The sequence below is a fragment of the Oxyura jamaicensis genome, chromosome 9 (assembly GCF_011077185.1).
Source record: "Oxyura jamaicensis isolate SHBP4307 breed ruddy duck chromosome 9, BPBGC_Ojam_1.0, whole genome shotgun sequence".
In the NCBI taxonomy this organism is placed as follows: domain Eukaryota; kingdom Metazoa; phylum Chordata; class Aves; order Anseriformes; family Anatidae; genus Oxyura; species Oxyura jamaicensis.
The window spans coordinates 21,823,816-21,844,862 of NC_048901.1; the positions used below are offsets into that span (position 1 = coordinate 21,823,816).

Here is a 21,047-nt window from a genome sequence, read left to right on the forward strand (position 1 = left end):
ATAAGTCTTATGTCTCAAAAATTTTACTCTGTTCTCTGCTGTATAGACAATGACTGGTGTGCCAACCAGTCTTGCTTCTTATGCTGGACTTTAAAGCTTGTTCAAAATACTCTGATCTTGTACAGAGTTAAACTGCAAACCAAAATACAACATCCTCCTGTTGCATTTTAGGAAGACAAATTTACATGTTGTCATCTTTTTTTTTTTTCCTTTTTTTCTTGCTCTTCACCAAAGGTGTTCTGTGACTTTCTTTGCCTCAGTTCTGTACCTTGACTGTTGTCTTTTATAACACCTGCCTAAATGTTGTGGAGTTGGCGTTTTCATGATGTGTATATAAACTCCTGGTTCCAAAAAAAACTGCACTGCTTTCTACTGGTAAAGAAGTTGTGGTGCTCTCAATTTCCCTTGCTGTAGTCTACCAAGAAAACTGAATCATCCTCTTCTGACAATTCTGCTTGGCATGAAAAAAACAAATCTTCGTCTTTGTCCTGTGGGATTTTTCCAGCATCTTTGTATGCATGTGCACTTTGGCTGAAAAGATGGTGATGAATCAATGCTGTTAGCGCATGGAAACAACCAATCTTAAAAGCTCTCATCCCTGCTCCTCCCCAGTCTTTGCTCTGATGAGAATATCGAGTCTTTCTAGCATCTATCTTGCCAGCAAGTTCACTCAGGGGTGACTGCTTTATTAAAACAGTTTTATTATTTGTTGTTGATCGGACACGGTGTAATTAATGTGTTGACTTTAGTCCCAGGTGGAGGAATACAAACAGCTGAAGGACACACTAAACAAAATGCCAAGTTTCCGACAGCCTGAGAAGCTGGAACAACCAAACGAGCAACCAGAGGTGCGGGCACCGTCTCCCCTCAGCAGCCTCCCAGTACACCGGGAAGCTGTGGCTGAAGAGCCTAAGGAGGTACAGAGCACTGACTGGAGCTATGGGAAATAGTTGTCGTTCAGCAAAACACTAGCTGTGTGCTCAACTTCCCTTAGAAGCACGTGGATAATTATACGTGTTGGTCACTCCTTGAATAAGGTAGTTAGGAACAGTTTAATTTGACTGAGTAGCAGAAAGCTACGGTCAAGATGATGTTCAGAGGCCTTTAAAACTGTTTTATGTAAGCTGTTTTCAGAAGTTGCTAAAAATATGAAATTTAATAATACGCTGTCCCTACCATTTTAGATATTTCATGTGCTATAAAAAGCTTTAGCTTAGTTGTGAAGAAATTCTTTCTTCATGCATTTCATAAGGTTTCAGTGGCACACTTGAAGTCAGTATACTTAAAATTGACATACTACCTGATGCTCAAAGATTAAAAAGGCAAAGATGTGGGTAAAGTCTACAGGTTAAAATACCAGTTGTGTTTTTGTTTTACTAGGGTTATTGACCAGCAGAACCTACAGGAAATAAAAACACGGAGCATTCTTTTTAGATACAAAATTGTAATAGTTTTGTTCCACCTCAGAATAAAGTGAGGCTTAAACTGCTTTTATGATGCTATTGTGCAACAAGTTGTTTAGCTATGTAGAGCCGGGAGCTGGGTACTCATCCCTTTTGGCAGGAAGGGTGGTTTGTTCTGAGGCAGGCACTTGGCTCTCCTGACTAGATTCACTACTGCAGGCTGGAATAAAGGTATCCATATCTGGCCTATAGCTCTCTTGAAAATATGAAATCCTTAATGCATTGTGCTCGTTTTTCAGAATGAGAAACCAAAAGAGAGAGAAGAAATAAATACCCAGGAAAGAGAAGACAGAGCTGAGCCTTTTCATCTACAAAGAAGGCCTAATGAGGGCCAGCATGCCAAAGAACTCAACATTCAGGAGCAACAAGAAGCTGGAGAGGATGATGAGCAACATGTTGATCAAGTTGAAGAGGAACACAAAAAAGAACTTGAGGAGGAAGAAATGGAGCAGGCAGGTCAGCCTGAGCACTTAGAAGAGGAACAGGATCAAGTACCAGAAGAACATGAGTGGAAGAAACAGGAACAGAAGGAAGAAGAAACCAACATGTTGGGTGAACGTTCTCAGTCAGAGGTATGGAGCACTTCTCTTATCATTGGTGGCATCTCATTGGAGCATCTCTTTATCATTGGTGGCCCTATATCACACTCACTTGTTCCTAAATCAAATCATATTTATAGAAAGCTTGGGATTCAGAGCACTCACCTGGTTTTAGGTAAAACGAATGCGATATTTATAGAAAATTTGGGATTCAAAGCATTTGTATGCATAGGATTCAGGCTCAGCTTCAGCACATGCTGACTGCTGTGCTTGCCAAGTGCAGCTTAATGAACATTAATTCTGCTGATAAAAAGCAACAGATGGAAGAAAAGAGCTGTCAGGTTGAATCCTATCTCCCGCTTTAAATTTGAGGCCTGTGGTAGCTGATGGAAAGAAGATAAGTGATGAGCACGAATCATAGAATATCCTGAGCTGGAAAGGACTTCTCGTTCAGCACTTCGAAGAGGTGTCCCACCTTACTAATTCGATGCATCCCAGCAAATTGCAGACTTTCCTTTTCAGGTATACCTGCCTGCTGTAAACGCTTCCATCTGAGGGTTTGCTGTCATTTAACAGGGAATTTTAACAACAAGATGAACGTGACTAAAATATTCAGGGAAAACCAGTGCAGAGCAGTGGCAAGTCTTGCTCTGTGCAGCTCTAAATAAAACCAGTGAAACCTGGATTTACGTTCCAGATTGGATCTCTAATGGAAAATACGTTTTACTGATCTCACTTTAGGCCTTGTAAACACTCTCCTAGCAGATTAACTGTGCAACTCCAATGGGATGAGAAGTCACTGCTGAACAGGTGCAGCGGATTAGAACAACAGCGATAGGTTAAGCTGTGAAAAGAGGACTTACAATTTGGCTGTAAAGAATGTGCAGCGTCTCACTTAAGGCTCACAAGCAGCCCCTACTGAAACTACCCATAGTCAATGGAAGCCTATTTACTGTCTTTATTGCCAGCCCTCAAAGCTTTTCTTATCTGGTAACATGTTGGGTTTTTTATTAACGTGTAAGAAATGCATGGCTGCCCCAAGTCCATTACCCTCTTAGCCATGTTCTCCACAAACACACCAAAACTTCCAAAGTCTGTGTAGTGAAAAATTAATATAAATTTAAACAAAGACAAAAATAAACAAAAAATCTTTTCTGTAATTTTCTTGATTGCATGTAGCATCAGCGTAACTTCCCCTCTTCTTTTTGGTGCTATAGGTTTCTGCATGCTTGCTTCTGATCATTGAATCTAGGATTAAACTATGACTAAATCATTTCTCTGACAGATAACACCAACAAAAGCTGCAACAAAAAGATACAAGGCAGCCTATGAGCAACAGCTGGAGCAGCAGCACCTTGCAGCCCAAAGAGCGGAGGAGGCCGATCAGCTGAGAGAACATCAGGAATCGCTGCACCAGCAACGACTGCGAACACAGCTATTGCGGCAGCAGCAGCTTCAAGAAAAAGAGCTTCAGCTACAAAAAGAGGCCGAACAAGGGGAAAAACTCTATAAAAAACAGCTAAGGTTAAAATCTTTTACATAAGCTTGTTATGGTCGGGGCTCTGGGCTTCCACCACACAACCATTGACAAGAGGCTGGCTAAATGCTGTAAACCTGGGCTGCCCAGAAACAAATACAGCAAGCCTCATCTCCTTTTTTCCAAGGATTTCCAAGGATTGCTATTTTAAGGGTGGTTTTTGGTGGATTTTCGTATGTGTTTTTTTTTTCCATTTTACTATAGAAGCTTCTGATATCTGCAGTAATGAGTGCATGTTCCAGTTCATAGCATTTTACTTTGATTATGGACTACACGAGCTTAGGAGTTTTAAAAATACAAGACAGATCCCATTGGTATATATCGAAATGAAAGTACAGACGTTAGTACAGTGGAACAAGTGACTACTGGTTCTATACATAGCACCTTCTTTCAGGAAAGGTGATCCAAAAGTATGACAGCTAATAGAGAGCTAAACTGGAACCCGTTCTGGCAGGAGCTGGGAGAGGCAGAGATGAGGTAGGGTGGTTTGTTTCTTGAAGCAAAAACATTCTTTTTGAAGCTGAAATGATGGATTTGCATTTACTTTTCTTAGTCAACAGGCTCGTTATGATAACATGGACCATGACATTGTACAAGGGGAAGAAGAGCAAGGTATTCAGGAAGAAGAAGCAGGTAAGATAACAGTTATGCCCCTACCATGTTCACAGGTTCCCTCTGAACTGCCTTTCATGTGAGATTTTAATATCCGGTTTGGATTTAAATGAAATACAAACTCAGTTTAAAACCCCAAGCTCAAATAACACAGGCTGAACTGACTGCCTAAAATACAGGTGTTAATAAAGATCCTATCCATATTCCTGAAAAGAACAGTGCCCTTTTGATTAAGCCACTAGGATTGTGTCTCTGTTACATTCCTGGCTCTGCCTATGATTTTGTCTGATGTCTTCAAATTGCATAATCTTCCAGTGTTGGTTTCCTACTAGCAGTAAAACAATTTTGTTGGTATTATCTGTTTAGTAAACACTTCAGGGAGAAGCTGCCTACTGCTAAAAGCACATATGGAAGCTAGTATATAGGAGACTGTTTCTTAAAAGGGCTAAGTAGAAACTTCTGTAATACAATAATAATATCAAAAATTTGTCAGCTTATGAACGTGACAACCAGCACCAGGATGAAGGTGAAGATGATCAAAATAATGCAAATGAACAGCAAGAACCAGAACATCAAGTAGAAAATCAGCAGGTTGATGAATCAGTGAGTATGAATTAAGATGCTATGGATTGCAATTGCTACTGAAATGAAAACCCAGAAGTCTCATCTAACATAATTATACATTGCAGAAGTAAGGTGAAACAGAGGTCTGCTAGGAAGACAAGTTTGACAGTTTCAAGCTACATCCGAGATCTATTTAAAGTTGCTGTTACTGATTTGGGCAGAAATAAAAAAGAGCTTTCTTGTTGGAAGCAAGTTGCTTTTCTACATTCATTTGATCTGTGTTTTAAGTTGAATAAAGGATTTGGACTTAGCTGGGACTGAACAGGGAAAATTGGATTCAAAAAAATAACAGAAGTAATTCATTGGTGGTCAGTCAAAGAGCGATGACAGTATTTTTTTTCCTTATCATTAGATAAGAGAGCCAACTTAATAACCACTGAAACCAGCTGGAGTCTTCCCACAGGAATCTGTGATCACTAAATCAAAACCTTTTCAGTATTGAAGAAGTGTGAGCTCTTGAAAGAGAACATAACTGCAGCGCTGAATGCAGCCATAATATGGATTACAGAGAGTTTCAGGAGATTCAGTACTGTGCTTTCCCCAAGTTCCATCTTATTTGGCGTAGTAGAACATCAAGTGCATCATTTTTCCTCCCCTTCTCTTCAGCAAATTATTTGTATAGCAAATATTTCAAAGGAACTTTATATTGTAATCTATAAAGATATTGGAAATGCTTTTATTGCAAAAAAAAGCAGTAATAAAATGCTCCTTTTTTGAATGGCAAAGTATGATGAAGACTGCACGCGTTGGTGTGTGTTTGGGTTTTTTCCTGCATGCTCCTGTTAACATAGATGAGGTCAATATTATAGGACAGACTGATCATGAAAGATGTCATCAGCTCTTGAGCTGTGTACATTAATTAAACTCTTATTAAACTATTAATTAAACTCTTATTAATATATATATATATTTAAGCTGGTCTTATTAGGTATTTTCAGTTGTCAGATAGTCAGTAAACAGAGTTCAGAAACTGATGTGAAATAAGTCATCGGCTTCGTTCCAGGTTTTAACGTACAGTTCTGTCTGTGTTCAGTACTCTTTCTTTCAGAACTGACAGTCCCCTGTTGACGAGGTTTTGATGTAGTGACCCCTGATGTCTGTAGAGATTCCAGCTGGTTTCAGTGGGTATGGAGTTGGCTCTACGATAGCTCATGCTCTAGGGTAGCTTTCAAGTGAACTGGAATTTGGCTGTGAGATTAAAAATATGTATTTAATATTCATTTCTGAAAATTACAGAAGGCAGCCATGGAAGATTTGAACCCTGCTGATGACCCCAACAACCAGGGAGAAGATGAATTTGAGGAGGCTGAGCAAGAGAGAGAAGAAAATCTACCAGATGAAAATGAAAAGCACAAGCAGAACAGCGAGAAACAAGGACATCCGGGAGTGGAAGAGCATCTAGTGGTCAGTAAAGGGAAAGAAAGCATCTGCAGGTCCCCTTTAAGAACAGCGTGTAGCACTGCCTGATGACAGAACACTTAACTCCAGTTTTAAAGATCTGTATTAAACCACATATGACAGGTAGAAGTATGAAACAATTCCTGGTGATACACAGGACAGCTTTCACAAGATTCACTCAGCAAGGTTCTATAATCTCATGCTTAAGGGTCCCCCTATTTCCCTTCACATAAGTGGCTGCAGGAACTCCTGTTCATACGATCTTACTGTTTTTGCACAAGTTCCTGCTGTGCTGTTTCCATGCCATCAGCACTCAATCAACTGTAAGCAGCGGTGTCCATTTCCTTCTATGGCCGTCGCAGTGGATGCTGCACACTTGAGTTGTGTTCACTCTCTAAACTTCTCTAGGCAGAGATAATTTGTGTTTTTATGACATCGGTCTTTATTGGGAAGAGTATGTCATTGTCTTCCTGATTAGTATGGAAAGTCTTGCTTTATTCTGTGAAATGAATTTTATTGTAATCATTCTGCTGTCTATTTTTAAATTTAGGGCAATTCTAAATCATGTAGCCAGGCTATCATTAATGCTAATGAAAGCACTATAACTTTGTATGCTGTTACCGTTCCTTTGCCTTGACATAAAGTCTTTAGTTCCAGAACAAGGAGCTTTAACCCTTGGTCTTCTAAAGTTAATAGGTATGTACGCAGAGCTAAATTTTCACGTGATCTTTCTGCAGATGGCAGGAAATCCTGACCAGCAGGAAGATAATGTGGATGAACAGTATCAGGAAGAAGGAGAAGAAGAGGTAAGAAAACAGATATAAGGCGTATGTGGACTCAGGTAGCATAGCAAATGGTCGTTAACTTTCAATGCTGGTATCGTTTCTAACTGCAAAATGAACCCAAATCACTTTGCCAATGGTAGTTTCTGACTTTGTGTAGCCTAGGGAGTCTTTGCCATTACCCTGCTCTCCACTGATGAAGACATTTAGTGTTATTCACGCTTACCGGTTGTAATCTATTAGTGTTGTAATCTACTAGCCTTCTGTACAACACGGCATTAATTGTGCAATAATTGAAAAGATTAAGCCATTCACAATGCAAGGACAAATTCCTGCATAGCTCGAGCTCTTTGGAGGTCACTGAAAACCTTGTGAACTTTGCACCCTTAATCACACGCTGCTGTTCTGGGCCAACTGCTTTCTTGGTCAGTTATTTACTCTTCAGGACTGACTTTGATTTATCTGTGCTCTTCCTAAGCAGCCCAAGTTACCTAAGCCCCACTGGTCATGGAGTCAAGCAGGAAGCTGTTAGCACACTGCTTTGAACTGGAGGAAGAAGGGACTTTTCCTTCGTATGTTGAATGGCATGCTCATTATGCGTGCAGCAGCAAATATTCTGCTCTGCATTTCTTCAATACGTACCTAATCAATTGCTGTTTTCTACTTCATACGTAATGATTTCCAAAAAGCAATAGAAAAGGCTATTCATTATTCAGTTGTGGGGAGTACTTTGTCTAGATTAGCTGGAATGCAATTAGAATTCACCAGTCCAAAATATGGTTACTTAAATCAAATTAGGTCATGAGGAACTGGCAATAGTTGGCCTTTGGCAATTACCTTGGCTTACAGGAAATAATTTGATGCGTGTTTCATGAAGGACTAGAACCAGCGTGCTTACTGGAAGTATTAAGAGTGAGCAGCGATTGAATGGGTAATCAAGAGTGAGGTAAGATGCTATAATTAGGAACAGTTTCTTTAGTGTGGTGACTAAAATACTGCACACTGGAAAGATCATTCAGATCTCTCCAATAAATTCTTCAGTGATCCAAGTTTGATAGTTGCTTATCTTACAGCAGTAATACCTAACCTCAAACAGCGTGTTCACAAGCAGCTTTCCCTTCCTGATGGAAGAAACTGATAAACAAACTGTCCTGCTACTGGTGAAGGTTGATACAAGGAGGGAGAGAAAAAGTATTTGGCTGTTGCTGCTAGCTGCGACAGGGAGGGAGCCCGGTCAGAAGCAGCAGTTGTATGCTTGCTGTTGTGGCAGGGGTAGGTGGCAGCAGTGAGTGGTGAATATTTCCCAGCCAGGTGAAATGGCTGTTTTCCATGGGGGAAGCTGAAAGGCTTTAGGGAAGCATCTTCCCCAACTTGTAGGACACCATTTGGAGCAGATGTGCACAATAACTCATAATTTTCCAACAGAAAATCAAGTTTACTTCTTTCTAACTTGCACCTAAACATAAATAAACATAAAGGAATATGGAAGTGAGGGAAAGTGCTGACATAAAAGAAAGGACGGAAGAGATTATCCTTCCCTACCAGTCCCCACTTGCTCTTCTCTGATTTTCCAAGAGCAGTTAGCTGAGGGATCACTCAACCACTAGGAAAACTGGACAGCATTAGCATTAAATACGTACATCACCTGTCAGAGCTGATATATTTATAGGAGTCCACGGTGGGATGGAATGTTGGTAGTGACTCTTCGTTGTCATGATACTCTCACTGTAAAAGACAACGAAAAAAATACTGTATGTGTCAAGTTAAATGTGGAAAAGCAATTTAAAATAAATGAGCTGATGATAAAGGGGTCTGTAAAAACTGCAGTTAAAATTAAATACACTTTCAGAGGAATTGAGTTTCCTGATTTGTTCCTTTTTTTTCCTTTAACCTCTCCATGCCCTTTCCTCTTCTTAAGTCTTCATTCTGCAGACGTTTAGCTGTGAAAATGTGCACCCTTATGCCACAGGTTGCTTCTTTAAAGGAAATTAAATTTTACAGAACATCTCTGTGCTTTGCAGATTCAGGAAGATTTGACTGAAGAGAAGAAACGAGAACTGGAACGCAATGCTGAAGAGCCATATGGTGAAAATGATGAAAATGTGAGTACTGTGTAAACCCATAAACTCGGTGACATGACAGGATTAAACACTTAACACAGCTGTGATCATGTCACAGCGACACTGCACAATAATTGTAGTAGCTGTAGCTTTCTTTAGATTATAAACCTTAACATTTCACACTGTCTGAACTTCCTTTTGCTCATCCTTCCACGCCCACATACATTTTTGCTGCTTGAAGACCTCTGAAAAGTTTTTCCTGTGTTTGGTCATTGGCTCAAACAACTCTGAGTCATTTTTTGTGTTAACTTCATCTCATGGCCCAAGAATAAACTATAATAAAACTGTCACTTCCATGGAATCTCTTCCCTCTTTTTTTTTTTTAATCAGGCAGATGAAAAGAATAATGGGGGAGCAGATCAAGAGCAAGAAATGCCAGAAGAGAACAACCAGAAAGAAGTCCATGAAGAAAATTATGAAGAGGAGGAGGAGGAGGAACGTGGAGCTGCTGCAGCAAAAACACGTAGACGAGGGGAGATGTAGTCCTCAATCTTTTGCAGCACATACATTCCTGATTTTAAGAAAAACTTTTTTAGGATATTTAATTCCCCAAAGAAGTTTGTGTTTTACACTTTTTACTTTTCTATTTAGATGCTCTCATATGTTTATATGAATACAGTATTTTGATACTCTAGATTAGGATTTCTTTTCTATTAAAGATGTACATAAACAGACATCATATAGGTTTCATTTTCTATAATTCTGGACATGTTTTAAGAGGCCATTTTGTAACACATTTTCACCTTATCCAAGTCTGACAGATGTTTGGTCTAATTTCAGATGTGTTCAGCGTCTGAGGGAATGTATCTAGTGCCTAAACCCAGTCTGCATTAGTCAAGTTTCATCTTCCGTGACGCTACTTAGGGGACTAATGGCTGGCCACACTACTTCTCCAAGGCACAACCTGCAGTGCTCCTAGAGGCCTGCAGGCAGTTTCATTCATTGTAATCTCATGAGATTCTTCAAATCCTTAAAGAAAAGCACATGCCCAGCTATTTGCAGGACCAAGCCTCTTACAGATGCAGGGCGGTTATAAAATATGCAAGTTTTACAAGCCTTCGAAATACAGCCAGGTGAACAGCTGCTCGTTTTGGCAGCTGTTTATATACAGTTAAATTATGCATTTATTTTAATGAGCATACCTAGGTACTTCAATTACATGCACTACATAGCAGATAACGTAAATGGTGCTCTGCTGAGATGTGAGCTAGAAATCTATTTAGACTTGACGATCCGTTTTGCCAAATCAAAACACTACAGCTGTCACACGAATGAAAATCTCCAGAAGGAACAATTTTGTCATCCTAGTTAATATATTATAAATGTGACTGGACAAATGGAATTCCATCAGCTTAGTGACATGCTTTCTGGAGACTGTGGAGGTGGTGAAGGCATTTTAAATGAATTGATGTGATTGGTGCAAGATGTTGAACTAAGGCCTTTACCTTCTTTTACTTATTTATTTTTAAGTCTAATCTGGAAAGATTTCTGTGTCCTCTCGTGTGAAAATCAGACTAGAGGCATCCTACAGGAGCTTTTTGAACAGCAAGCATCTCTAGCACTGCATGCCTAAATGTAAGGGAGAGGGGGGTGGGGAATGACACAAAATTGTGCCTTGGTAGGCTACTAGGAACATAATCACAGTGCATGAATATATACAATATTTGTATTGGTACAGACCCTAGTTATTTAATATATGTTATAAGGAGAGTGGGAATCTGGATTTCCTAGGCTATCCCCCGTTGCTGGAAATGGGGCACACAGTAGCTTCCCATGTGTTAATATATAAAAGGAGAAGCTTTGGGATTCTTCCCTTTTTAAATAATGATGCATAGCAATGTTTTTAGTTTAACTTTTTATATGAATGTAATTTAATTCATTTTTCTACTAACTCAATTATGTTTTATAGCTGGTTTCCATTTTTTGCAATTTTCCTGAGTATCCTAGACACAGTGCTTATGTTTCATAGGAATATTTTCGTCAGCAAGTATTTTGAGTTTTAGTTACCATAAATCAGAGTTACCTTATGTATAAAAAAAAAAGTTTACATGATACTGTAAAATGTATAATATGTACATAATCTGCAGAATACAATTATTTTGGTAAATTGGCCTGTATTTTTAATGTCACTGTTGCAGTATTTAATTATTTGAGGCATAATAAAACTTGACTGCAGTCAATAAACCAGAATATAGTCACTGAACTTTCACAAGCATGACAGTTTGTTTTATTTTTCCAAATGCTGTGTTCATACTATATTTTAACATAGAGTACAGTAGAGACTGGCAGGGAAGGGAAGGAGCAGCTATGGTGGCATTTGCAGTGAAGTGGAGCTGTGCTAAGGCCAACGTTAACAGTAGTGGCAGCTTTAGCTGAGTCTTTCCTCCTCTTGCAGCTCTTCTGTTGCCCCATGGCAGAGGGACAGGACTGGAGCTCTGAAGGTACAGGTGCAAATACTGAACTGAGCTGCACCTCAGAATACAAAGGGCTCTGTTTTCACAGTACCTCTCACACCTAGAGGTGTACTTCGTTTACTTTAATGACACAGCATTACCTGTTACGGAATGTATATGGCAGCTTCAGTGCTGGTGGAGATGCTGAGAACGGAGACTGTCTGTCTTCTGTCTCTTCCTCTTCTACAGAAGTGGAAAAAGCCAAAATCATCTGCAGATGCAAATGATCTACACTGTCTCTACCACTATAGCATCATCATGCCAAAATAAGCCACTGATTGTTCCTCCCAGGCCAAGAAAGCAATTGCTTGAGCAATTCTCAGATGAGGTTACACGGGTACTTGCAAGTTTTGTCGGATTACGGGCTGTAGTGTTGCCAAGGCCCTTGGGCACAGAGCATGTTTATTGTGCAGCTATGATGATATCCTTTTGTGTACTGTCAGGCAGTGGGGCTTCACTTGGATAACCTGTGACTCCAGCAAAGGTCCAGAGTGACAACAAAACTGCCCGGAATCAGAAGTTACAGAATAAGGGATCCTATTATGTCTTGTGTGAGCCAGTGTTCGCAGCAGATGCAATGTTTACTTCAGCAAGCATAACAAGTTCAGCCAAGAAAGTCTTAATGAAAGCCTCTTCTGTTCTTTATCAAGGGCCTGTTCACTTCAGAGAAGAGTTACTTGACTGAAGATCAACTCTGAGTGAGATTTAAGTCTTGGCTGACAATAGCAGTGTGTAGGCTCCGTAACACGCCCCAGCTACTGCTCCAGCGATGACTGTCGGGGCTTCCCCAGGGCTTCCTGGCCAACCGCCGCTGCCGCCTGCCTCAGAGGCTGGCATGACTCAAAACATCATTCAACAATACAGTTCAAAATGAACGCTGGCATAGGGCAGGATTAGGGGAGCTCCTGCACCAGAGGACAAACAACGCAGAGGGTCTGCGTTTGTGTCCGTGTGCCTCCAAAGGCTGCTGTTTCTTACCATGAATTTGTGAAATGTCTGATGGAAACGTCCCTCTTCCTATCAGGGATTTAGGCTTACAAATATGAATGTTAGCACAGTTACACTCCTGAAAGAGCTCGTAGTCATGTCAGTGCTGGCCATTTCACATTTGTCTGCAAGATGCAATTAAGAATGCAGCCATGTACTGAAGTAGATAAAGAAGGTTAGCTTTAATGAAAGGTTAAACTTCACGGCGAATTTTATACACTGCCTTACGCCAAGGGAACAAAATGTCATAGATGGCGTTTTGGAAAAGGCAGCATCCTTAATTAAGGAACAAATGATACTGTTAGCTGTTATCAAAATCAAATAGCCTCAGTCGTGTACAAATGGGATTATGAAATTCATGCACAATCTGTCTGAGGTGCCTTATTCCACTGGTGTCAACGCGGGTGGCAAGACCTGTGGTTTCTCCCTGACCTGTGGGACAGACGAGCTCTATCGTTCCTGCCAGGAGCTGCACGGCACTGCCCTACCCCAGTAGGTGCGCTGAACAGCCCAGGCCCTGCTCATCTGCAGCAGAGATGGAGCAGCCCTGCTCGCTTGTTCCAGTCCTTTCTTGTGACAGGCCAGAAACACAAAGGCCCCAGAGACTGTTTATACTGCTAAAGGCTCCTCACCCACAAACAAATCCTAGACTGATTTAGCTTTACTAACAGTTTCTTTACTAACAGTTTTATGCTGCAGTATCAAAGAGTAAACTCAGTTTCTGGGGAGAGACACAAGTGCTCAGAGTGTTCGCTGAGAAGTTGGTGCAGAGCACAAATCGAGGTGGACGATTGCCAGAGACACCTCAGTGCACCTCCAGCATCAGCTCCTGAAAGCAGCAGTGGTGCCAACGAAAACTGCTCTATTCAAGTCACAGCTAACAGGGCCCGTGCCAGAAAACTGACATTAAAGAAAGATTGAAGGAGTTTTCTATTTCACCGCGGGACCAACCAAGATGTATGAGCAATGAGCATATGCAAATGCTTGCTGCAGCAGTGACACTGTGGAAAGCTTACAAGCAATTTCATGGCAAGTCCTGGACACCAGGGCTGCTTTATCAGCTTTTACAAGCTCAGCCCCGCACCAGAGCGATGCCAGGGTGCCGCTGGGATGTGGGGCACCTGGGAAGGATCTCCTGGGATCTGCGCTACACGTCTCTGAATGTCCATATCCTTTACACACTTTAGGCTTCCAAATGCTCCAGAAGACATGGAAATAGTTCCAATTGTCTTACTGTTATGTCAGATGGCCATGTTATCCAATCGATTCGCTTGTGAAATTAGGGGACGTGGTGCGATGACTTAATAGGTTGAGATGTTTCCCATCTCAGGATCAATATTTTGATGTTTTTAAATGAAACACTGAAAATAATGCTGAAATTGAAGGAAGTCTTTGTAGAAGCGCTACTGTTCACAGTGATAAATGGGAGAGACCACAGACGATGTTATTCCTGAAAAGACATTGGGATTTGTTCTGGAGAAAAATTCTTTGCATCAGAATATTGGACTACATGAGATCCGTCTGCAGTTTCAGAATAATAGAAGAGTCTCTTAGAAAGGAATTTATTGGTGTTTTTATGTAGAGCTTCGTAAGCTCTTCCAGGAGGCACGTCTAGCTCTGCTATCCTGAAAACTGAAAACTCCAAGACATAGTGTGGATTACCTGGTGGCTGTTACAAACCAAGGTGATCCAGTGCTAGCCCAAGGAAGGAATATGTCAGAGCTGCTAGCCTGCTTCGACCTGCTGTATCGATTCTTACCGTGATGTAATTAGTTGTTCCCCAGGTCGTTCCGCAGGTGATGCCACTGTGTCCAGTCCTCTCCTTGGGGCTTGTCTTCACAGCAAAGGCCATTAAGTTCATGCCTGACCTCATTCCCCATCGAGACAAACCTTCCTGTCATTTTGTTCCAGTTAACACAAAGAACACAAAGAGTGGTCTGCCACTCTTAAATGCAACACTGAAAGCAGTTTTCTTGTCCTTTTTGGTGTCTTAGAAGTGGGGTATTTTTGATACAATGTACAGAATCACAGATGTATGGTCTAAGATCTAGCATGGGATGGATGTATTTTAAGTATCAGCCTGGAGTTGGGCCCTAGTTTTCAAACCATTCCATTCACTCACCTGCGTGGGATGATCTATTTCCTTCTGATGCTGTTTTCTTGGGCTAGTTCTGTCCAGAAGCCAGCCAGCTGCCAGCTTGGCTTTCCGGGGGACTCTGTTGAGCTCCCTCTCTGTTTCTGTTTACTGATCACTCAGCCACCGATTAACACCCCATCTGTACAGGCACTCAGCACCGCGGTGCGCTGCCGCTACAAGCCTGGCATCAGCTGCTGGATTTGTAGTGTGACAGAGTTCAGCCCCTCCGAACCCTCCCTGCCTCTGAAACCCACAAACTTCCTTACAGCACAGAGCAACAACAAGTGGGGCTGCAGCCCTCCTGGAGGGCCTCGGTTTGCTCGGTTCCCCCTGATTGCACGGGGAGGTGAAGCCCTTCCACATCATGCATTACCGGGCCCATGTTCAACAACTCAGGGAGCAGAACCACAGGGTACGCTCATCCTCTGCAAGAGAGGCCATCCATCTCACTTTTGGTAAATATTCCCTCAAAAGATCTGTGCCCATATGGGCATCATCTCTTGTACCGTGCCAATGCCAACTTTCCCTTTCCATACAAAGCATTTACAGCGTCCTCAGAACTGACAGGTCGCTTCATTACTTGCTTTTACCAACAGGCAGCAAGCCCGCTAACAGCCGAAGTAATGCAATACCTAATAAGAGGATTAAGTAGAGAGGATTTCTCTTTAATATTGCATTAGCAATCGCAGATACCTTCCCTGCCTATTCTAACTCCCTCACAGGATACAGTGTCCACACTTGTAAGGGAAGCTTGCTGACATCTGAGCAGTCAATAAATCTGCGTGTGTTTTTTAATGACCCCAAGAGTTGTTTCCACAGGCTCACATCATCTTCCCAACAATTTACCCTCATTAATTAATAACTAACTTCAGGGCTTTTTAACCCGAGGACCTCATTTAGCTCCTTTGCATCTCTTCTAATTGTAAATCAAAACTCAGCGTGGGCCAGGCCTAAGCCCCCCAGCCAAGGGAACACCACAGGAACAGAGGCAAGGAGCCCCTGGTGTGTGCCATCAACCTGACACCCACAAACCTTGGCAAATAAACCTTCTCCAAGGAAACGGGTGATCCTGGAGCTAGGACACTAGATTTGGAGTAAGCAGTTTTGAGTCTTTGCTGCTAAATCCTGCATGACATTTGAAGTTATTTTCACATCTGTGTTTCAATTTTCTGTCTATAAATGGGGAGGAAAGCACTTTGCTATCACACGAGAATTAAATCAATAAGAATATATTAAAGATTCATATATAAGTACATTAAAATATCCACGCTAAGCTAATGCCTCCCATCTAAATACCATAAAATGCTCAGTGGGCTTTTGCCTGAACCATTAAACGAAAGACTGTCAAATCCGAAACGTCCAGGAAAAAAAAAAAAAAAAACAACAACAAAAAACAGAATTACATTCTGCCATGACACACCGGGCAATTCCCATAAAATCGATGGGACTGCATGGCAGTAAATTGCCGGGGAGATGAGCTTTATTTCATGGCTCATAAATGAAGATGCGTCTCTAACAACCTGTCAGCCCTGACAGCTTTGCCTCTGGAGACAACCGGCCTCTGGGCCACTGCGGCCACAACCTCCGTGCCCGTCCTGCTCCGTCCCTTCCCTTCAAGAAGCCAATGTCTGGTCCCCAAAAACACTGTGGGATGGCAGAGAAGCCACCTCAGCACTCGGGCGGCCAACCCCACCAAAACCCGTGGGACATGAGGAGGATGCAGGAGGGAACGGGGCATCATTCAGTCCAACTGCAGAGGCCTCAATGGTGGGGTTTACCTCGTGTCCGCCTGACATCCTTACGCTTCAACCAACCAAATTTTTCATTAATTATCTTATCACTGCACTTTAAAGAAGGAGACACGGAGAGGGAAGGCAGCATGCCTGAAAACAAACGGAAAATTTGTGACAAGGCCACAAATTGAAACGAGACCAGCGCTCCCACATGCCTTGAAATTTGTGTCCCAGTCCAGAGCCTAACCAAGGCAGAACGATACGGCATTAGCTAGCTGGTTTTATGTTAGGAAAATTGTTAACACATGGCAGTCATCAAATGAGACTGGCAGCAACTGCGGCGCTACAAAATACATTACAAGAGGAAGAGAGGCATATATGAGAGACTTGGACTTTGGTGCCTGTGCTGTGCTCACCGAACCGGCAGGATGGCTGAGTTTGAGGGAAAATGCACGTTAATATGCAAGATGTCCTGCGAACACGAGTAGCTTTGCTGCTCCCTTAGCTCGCTGGCAGAACATTTATCTACCCTTGTATGCCAGACGCCTAGCATGTGCCAATAAATTATCTCTTTTTGGATTACCATACAAATAACTTGTTTTGACACTGGCTGTTCAGTTAGGGACCGTGGTGCCATCCTCCTGATTCAACAACAATAAAAGCCAACAGGGGATCGACACAAATTAGGACTTTGTGGCCATAACTAGAAATAAAGGTCTACGGGAACAATAGATAAATTTAAATAAATTATATAAATCCCTGAGGTGCAGGGGAAATAATAATAATAATAATAAATATATAAAAAATCAGAATTTTTATCATTTTTTAACATTACCTACTTCTCACACAGAAATCAGAAGAGGCCTTTTTATCTGACAAAGCACGAGCTCCCGAAGCCTCAAGACAACAAACCAGCCTAAAACAGTATGCATCTGCCTTCCAGCCAAGTTCCTAGCCTTATCCTCTCCCCAGATACCGCGCTTGCCTTCGGCTCCCTCCTTCAAGCTGCCAAATCCTCGCAGAGCCCATGTCAGGCAGGCACTTCCATCTATCTCTGCCTGATCTTTCAACTGTTTTCCTCTTCCATAGTGATTTTTCCTGATAATGATTTCTTATTGCCCTCCAAAAGACATTTGAATCTGTTTTCCCAGCTCATACAGCACAATAAATTATCAGGAATCAAATTAGCTATCAAAGGGCTAATAGACTTGCTCCTTCAAGGGCTAAATTAGTTTTATCATACATTATCTGGAAGGGGGGAGGCTTAAAAACAGGTTTTGTTCCTCATTAAGTATACTGAAGCCTATCTTCAGCAGCCACTCAAGGGACTGAGAAAAGTCAGTAGCTCAGCACAGATGGCCTTGAACTAAAGGTCAAATAACATGAAAAACGTGGAAATATTTTAAAAGTGTTCTTGCAGACAGCAGCTGCTGGCTGGAGTTACTTGTCTGTATGGGCTTCACCATCTTTGAAATGTCTTCTCAGTATTGCCGCATGCAATTTAATTTTACAAGAACTTTTTGTTTGTTTGTTTAGCTTTGCTTTGTGTTTTAAGAGGGATTTCTGCTATCTCTCAATAAAGGAAAAATATTTGCTTTATTGTGAAAGGATTAGGAAATACGGATGGCTGAATTAGCTCAGACATTGTACAATACCGAAGCAACCTGAACTTTCCATTATACTGCACAAGGTCAACTACAAAAGCCCTCGAAAACAAGCTGTGATGACTACTTTTCCCTATATATAACATCTTGATTCCTACTGAATCAAGCTGAGTGGATGAAAACCCTATACTGGGTATATTACATCTAGAAAAACCGTTGGATAAATACCTATTGACTGAAATTCCTTTCAGCTTGTCAGCTGATATCCAAGCAAAATAGTGTACACCATTTCTTTGACATTATTGCTTAAATACTGCTCTCAAATCACGGCTTAGTGCTGCACTCCGTGCGGCTTATGTTTCACGTATTCATTAATACAGAGATTATATGAAAACAGAGATCCTGGATATAACCAATAGGGAACCTGAAACAGTTTTAAGACACATCGGTTTGCTGCCCAGCTGGGAAAATAAGTCTTTCCAACACAGGAGCTCCCCTTCTCTGGGGGAGGTTGGAGCAGAGACCTTCCAGAGATGCTCATTTGACCCAAACTCTCCTACAATAAAACCTTTCCAACACAAGCACTGCACAGAGCTGCCATGCACCAACCACCAAGAAGTGTTCCAGCGATCCAACCTGTAATCAAAAGCAGCGGTGTTCAGGCAGAGGGGATGGCTGACCACATGAGAGTGCAAAACCTGCACACAGCAACAGGGGCTGCTCCCCCCATGCCCAAACTGAAGAATAGCAAAACTGATACGACTTTATTGAACATGGAAATGACTGGGGGAAGATGGAACTTCATACTTTTGTAGGAAAAAATGGTTACACAAAGCACAATAGAAACAGGTCATGATAGATACATGGGGTGCTTTGAGGAGCTGAATGTGCTCCGTTGTCCGGTACTTGTTAGAGTTGAGTATCTCGGGACAGAAGAGGCACCCTGTGAGTCTAGACACCCTTAAAATGAACATCTAGTTAATTCTAAGAAGTGCTGTAATAAAGGGATTTTATTCCTTTGAGAACTCCATGACATGGAATTCTTTGAAGCCACTAGGAGGCCCTCAAGAATAATTTGCAGAACCCCCAAAATTATTACAAAGATGGGAAAAAGCACTTTAAGCCTAAGGCCTGCTGCCAGCTGCCTCAGGTAGGCTCTTTCAGGTATGCTGGGCACAACAGGCTACACTTTCAGCAGAAAGTCAACAACCAAGGGATCCATAATGGCTTAAGGAAGAAAGAAAGGGCGGTAAATTGCAGCTGATTGTTATTGTCAAAAAAAATCAGTGTTTCTCTGTGAAATCAGTCTTTCTTTCGGCTGTAGTTCAATCCACAGGGAAAAAAAAAATAATAATAAAAAAACTTTTTATTTTTCTCATTCATTTTAACTTTTGAGAGTTGCACTGCAGCTCATTGGCCTGGGTTTGGTGGCTGCTCTGGTCTCTGCTGTTGTCCTCATTAGATAGTTCAGGTCATATTACTTTGTCCAAGAAAATATTAATTGGGGTGGCAGTTTTCAGAGCTCATACAGGTATCTGTCTAACAGCTAAGCCACTAATTCTGTGTAGATCTATCTTCTCTTCCAATCAATGTGCTTTGTTAAAACAGAGCTAGACATTGAAATGAATAAAAGGAGATTCTATAGTGAGTAACTACAATTAGTACTGAGAGAGTTACAAAGCCCCCTGCTTTGGGGAGGATCCGTGTATGGGCTGGTGATATGCAGATTTGCCCTTCACCAATCTCTAGAAGAGAACAAGAGCTAAGCATATCTGAGAAACCCTATTTGTTTTCTTTGAAAGATTGCACCTTGGCTCTACTGCAAATAGCACACCATCCGTATAGCCCTATCTCAAACTAAAGGATGCGTCTCCAAGTAAATTAGAAAAACAATTTATTCTAAAGAAAGAGATGAATTATAACTTAATTAAAACTACACAAGAAAGCTGGGGAAAGAAGGATTAATTCAGGCCAGTCCTAAGGGAGCTCCAGCCCTAGCAGCACTTTGAAAAAAGACATTTGGTTACCATCCATCACCAGCACAGGAATTGCCATCAGTTATTCCCAGGGGGCACGACTTTTCCCAGGTAGATGGCTTCACAAATGTACCTCTTTACCACAGTGTGCTTCCCGAGCACAGAAATCACTCACTCCGAAGTCAGCTTGTATTTAGAAACAAAAAGAAGCAGAGATTGAATGGGAACACAGCAGCAGGCTACTTTAGAAAGATTTAGAGTCGCAGCAGACAGCATAGAAGATGCGATACTTGCATAGCATAAAATGCAACCTTAATTTACAGCAAAATCACCAAAGAGGGTGTTTCAGCATGCTGCCCCATGTTGGAGAGCAGACAGTACTATTGGAAGGTTGATAAATGCACAGAGAGTGTTAACCTTCAGCAATATATATCCTGTAAAGAAACTTGTTTACCAGCTGCTTTCCCCCAACAATGTCACATTCAGTAATTAATAACCCAAACTTTATGGTCTATGAAAAGATGTGTTATAATTAGCTTACCTTGTTTAGCACCATGTTGCCTCCTTATTTGCTTCCATTTGCGTGTTGGTAGCTGTCTTCAGACCATTGGGAAGGGGCCTCAGCAAGTCGGCCGAGGCTAGGGGAGCAAACCACAGCAAGTCCTGAGGGGCAAGCACCTGCACAAAACAAATTCAACCTCTGTGACCCCCCTTCCCTGCCACTCCACACCCCAGCCCTTCATCTACTCTTTCTTTTAGGCTCCACGGTTCAGGTCACCAAGTTTCACCTGTTAGGCAAAGCCCACAGGTGCCTTGGTCAGAGGGCTATGCTTCTGCTCTGGGCCTTATAAACATGTCCTTCACCAGCTTTTCTTGGTGGGGGCCTCATGGCTCCTGTCTTCAGCTTCCTGAGAGCCTCACAAAAGCCCTGCCCATACCGGAAGGGCTGCCTTATATCTGGAGATGGCTGAGCGGGCCCCAGGCCTGAAGGAAAGGATATTTTTAATTTAGAGGCAGCTCACTTAGTGATAGGCCTTGCAGCGGCCCTGCTGGACTCTGTCCTTCAGAGGAATCAGGCCCAT

At 41.8% G+C, this 21,047-nt stretch overlaps 2 protein-coding genes across 3 annotated transcripts in view; one reads left to right on the plus strand and one right to left on the minus strand.

The window, feature by feature from the left end:
- Positions 1–11,284, plus strand: part of GOLIM4 (golgi integral membrane protein 4) — a 32,093-nt gene extending 20,809 nt beyond the window's left edge. For both annotated transcript variants that reach the window (XM_035335165.1, XM_035335166.1), the window contains 9 exons: positions 750–917; positions 1,703–2,035; positions 3,288–3,526; positions 4,093–4,172; positions 4,645–4,754; positions 6,012–6,179; positions 6,911–6,979; positions 8,977–9,057; positions 9,406–11,284. In XM_035335165.1, coding sequence (XP_035191056.1) covers positions 750–917; positions 1,703–2,035; positions 3,288–3,526; positions 4,093–4,172; positions 4,645–4,754; positions 6,012–6,179; positions 6,911–6,979; positions 8,977–9,057; positions 9,406–9,558 — 1,401 coding nt within the window. In that variant the 3' untranslated portion in view covers positions 9,559–11,284. The remainder of the gene's footprint in view (positions 1–749; positions 918–1,702; positions 2,036–3,287; positions 3,527–4,092; positions 4,173–4,644; positions 4,755–6,011; positions 6,180–6,910; positions 6,980–8,976; positions 9,058–9,405) is intronic.
- Positions 8,508–21,047, minus strand: part of LOC118171576 — a 39,777-nt gene continuing 27,237 nt past the window's right edge. The window contains exons 9-10 of the mRNA XM_035334793.1: positions 20,507–20,603; positions 8,508–8,680 (exon numbers count right to left, since the gene is read on the minus strand). The gene's annotated coding sequence lies outside the window, so the exon portion shown is untranslated. The remainder of the gene's footprint in view (positions 8,681–20,506; positions 20,604–21,047) is intronic.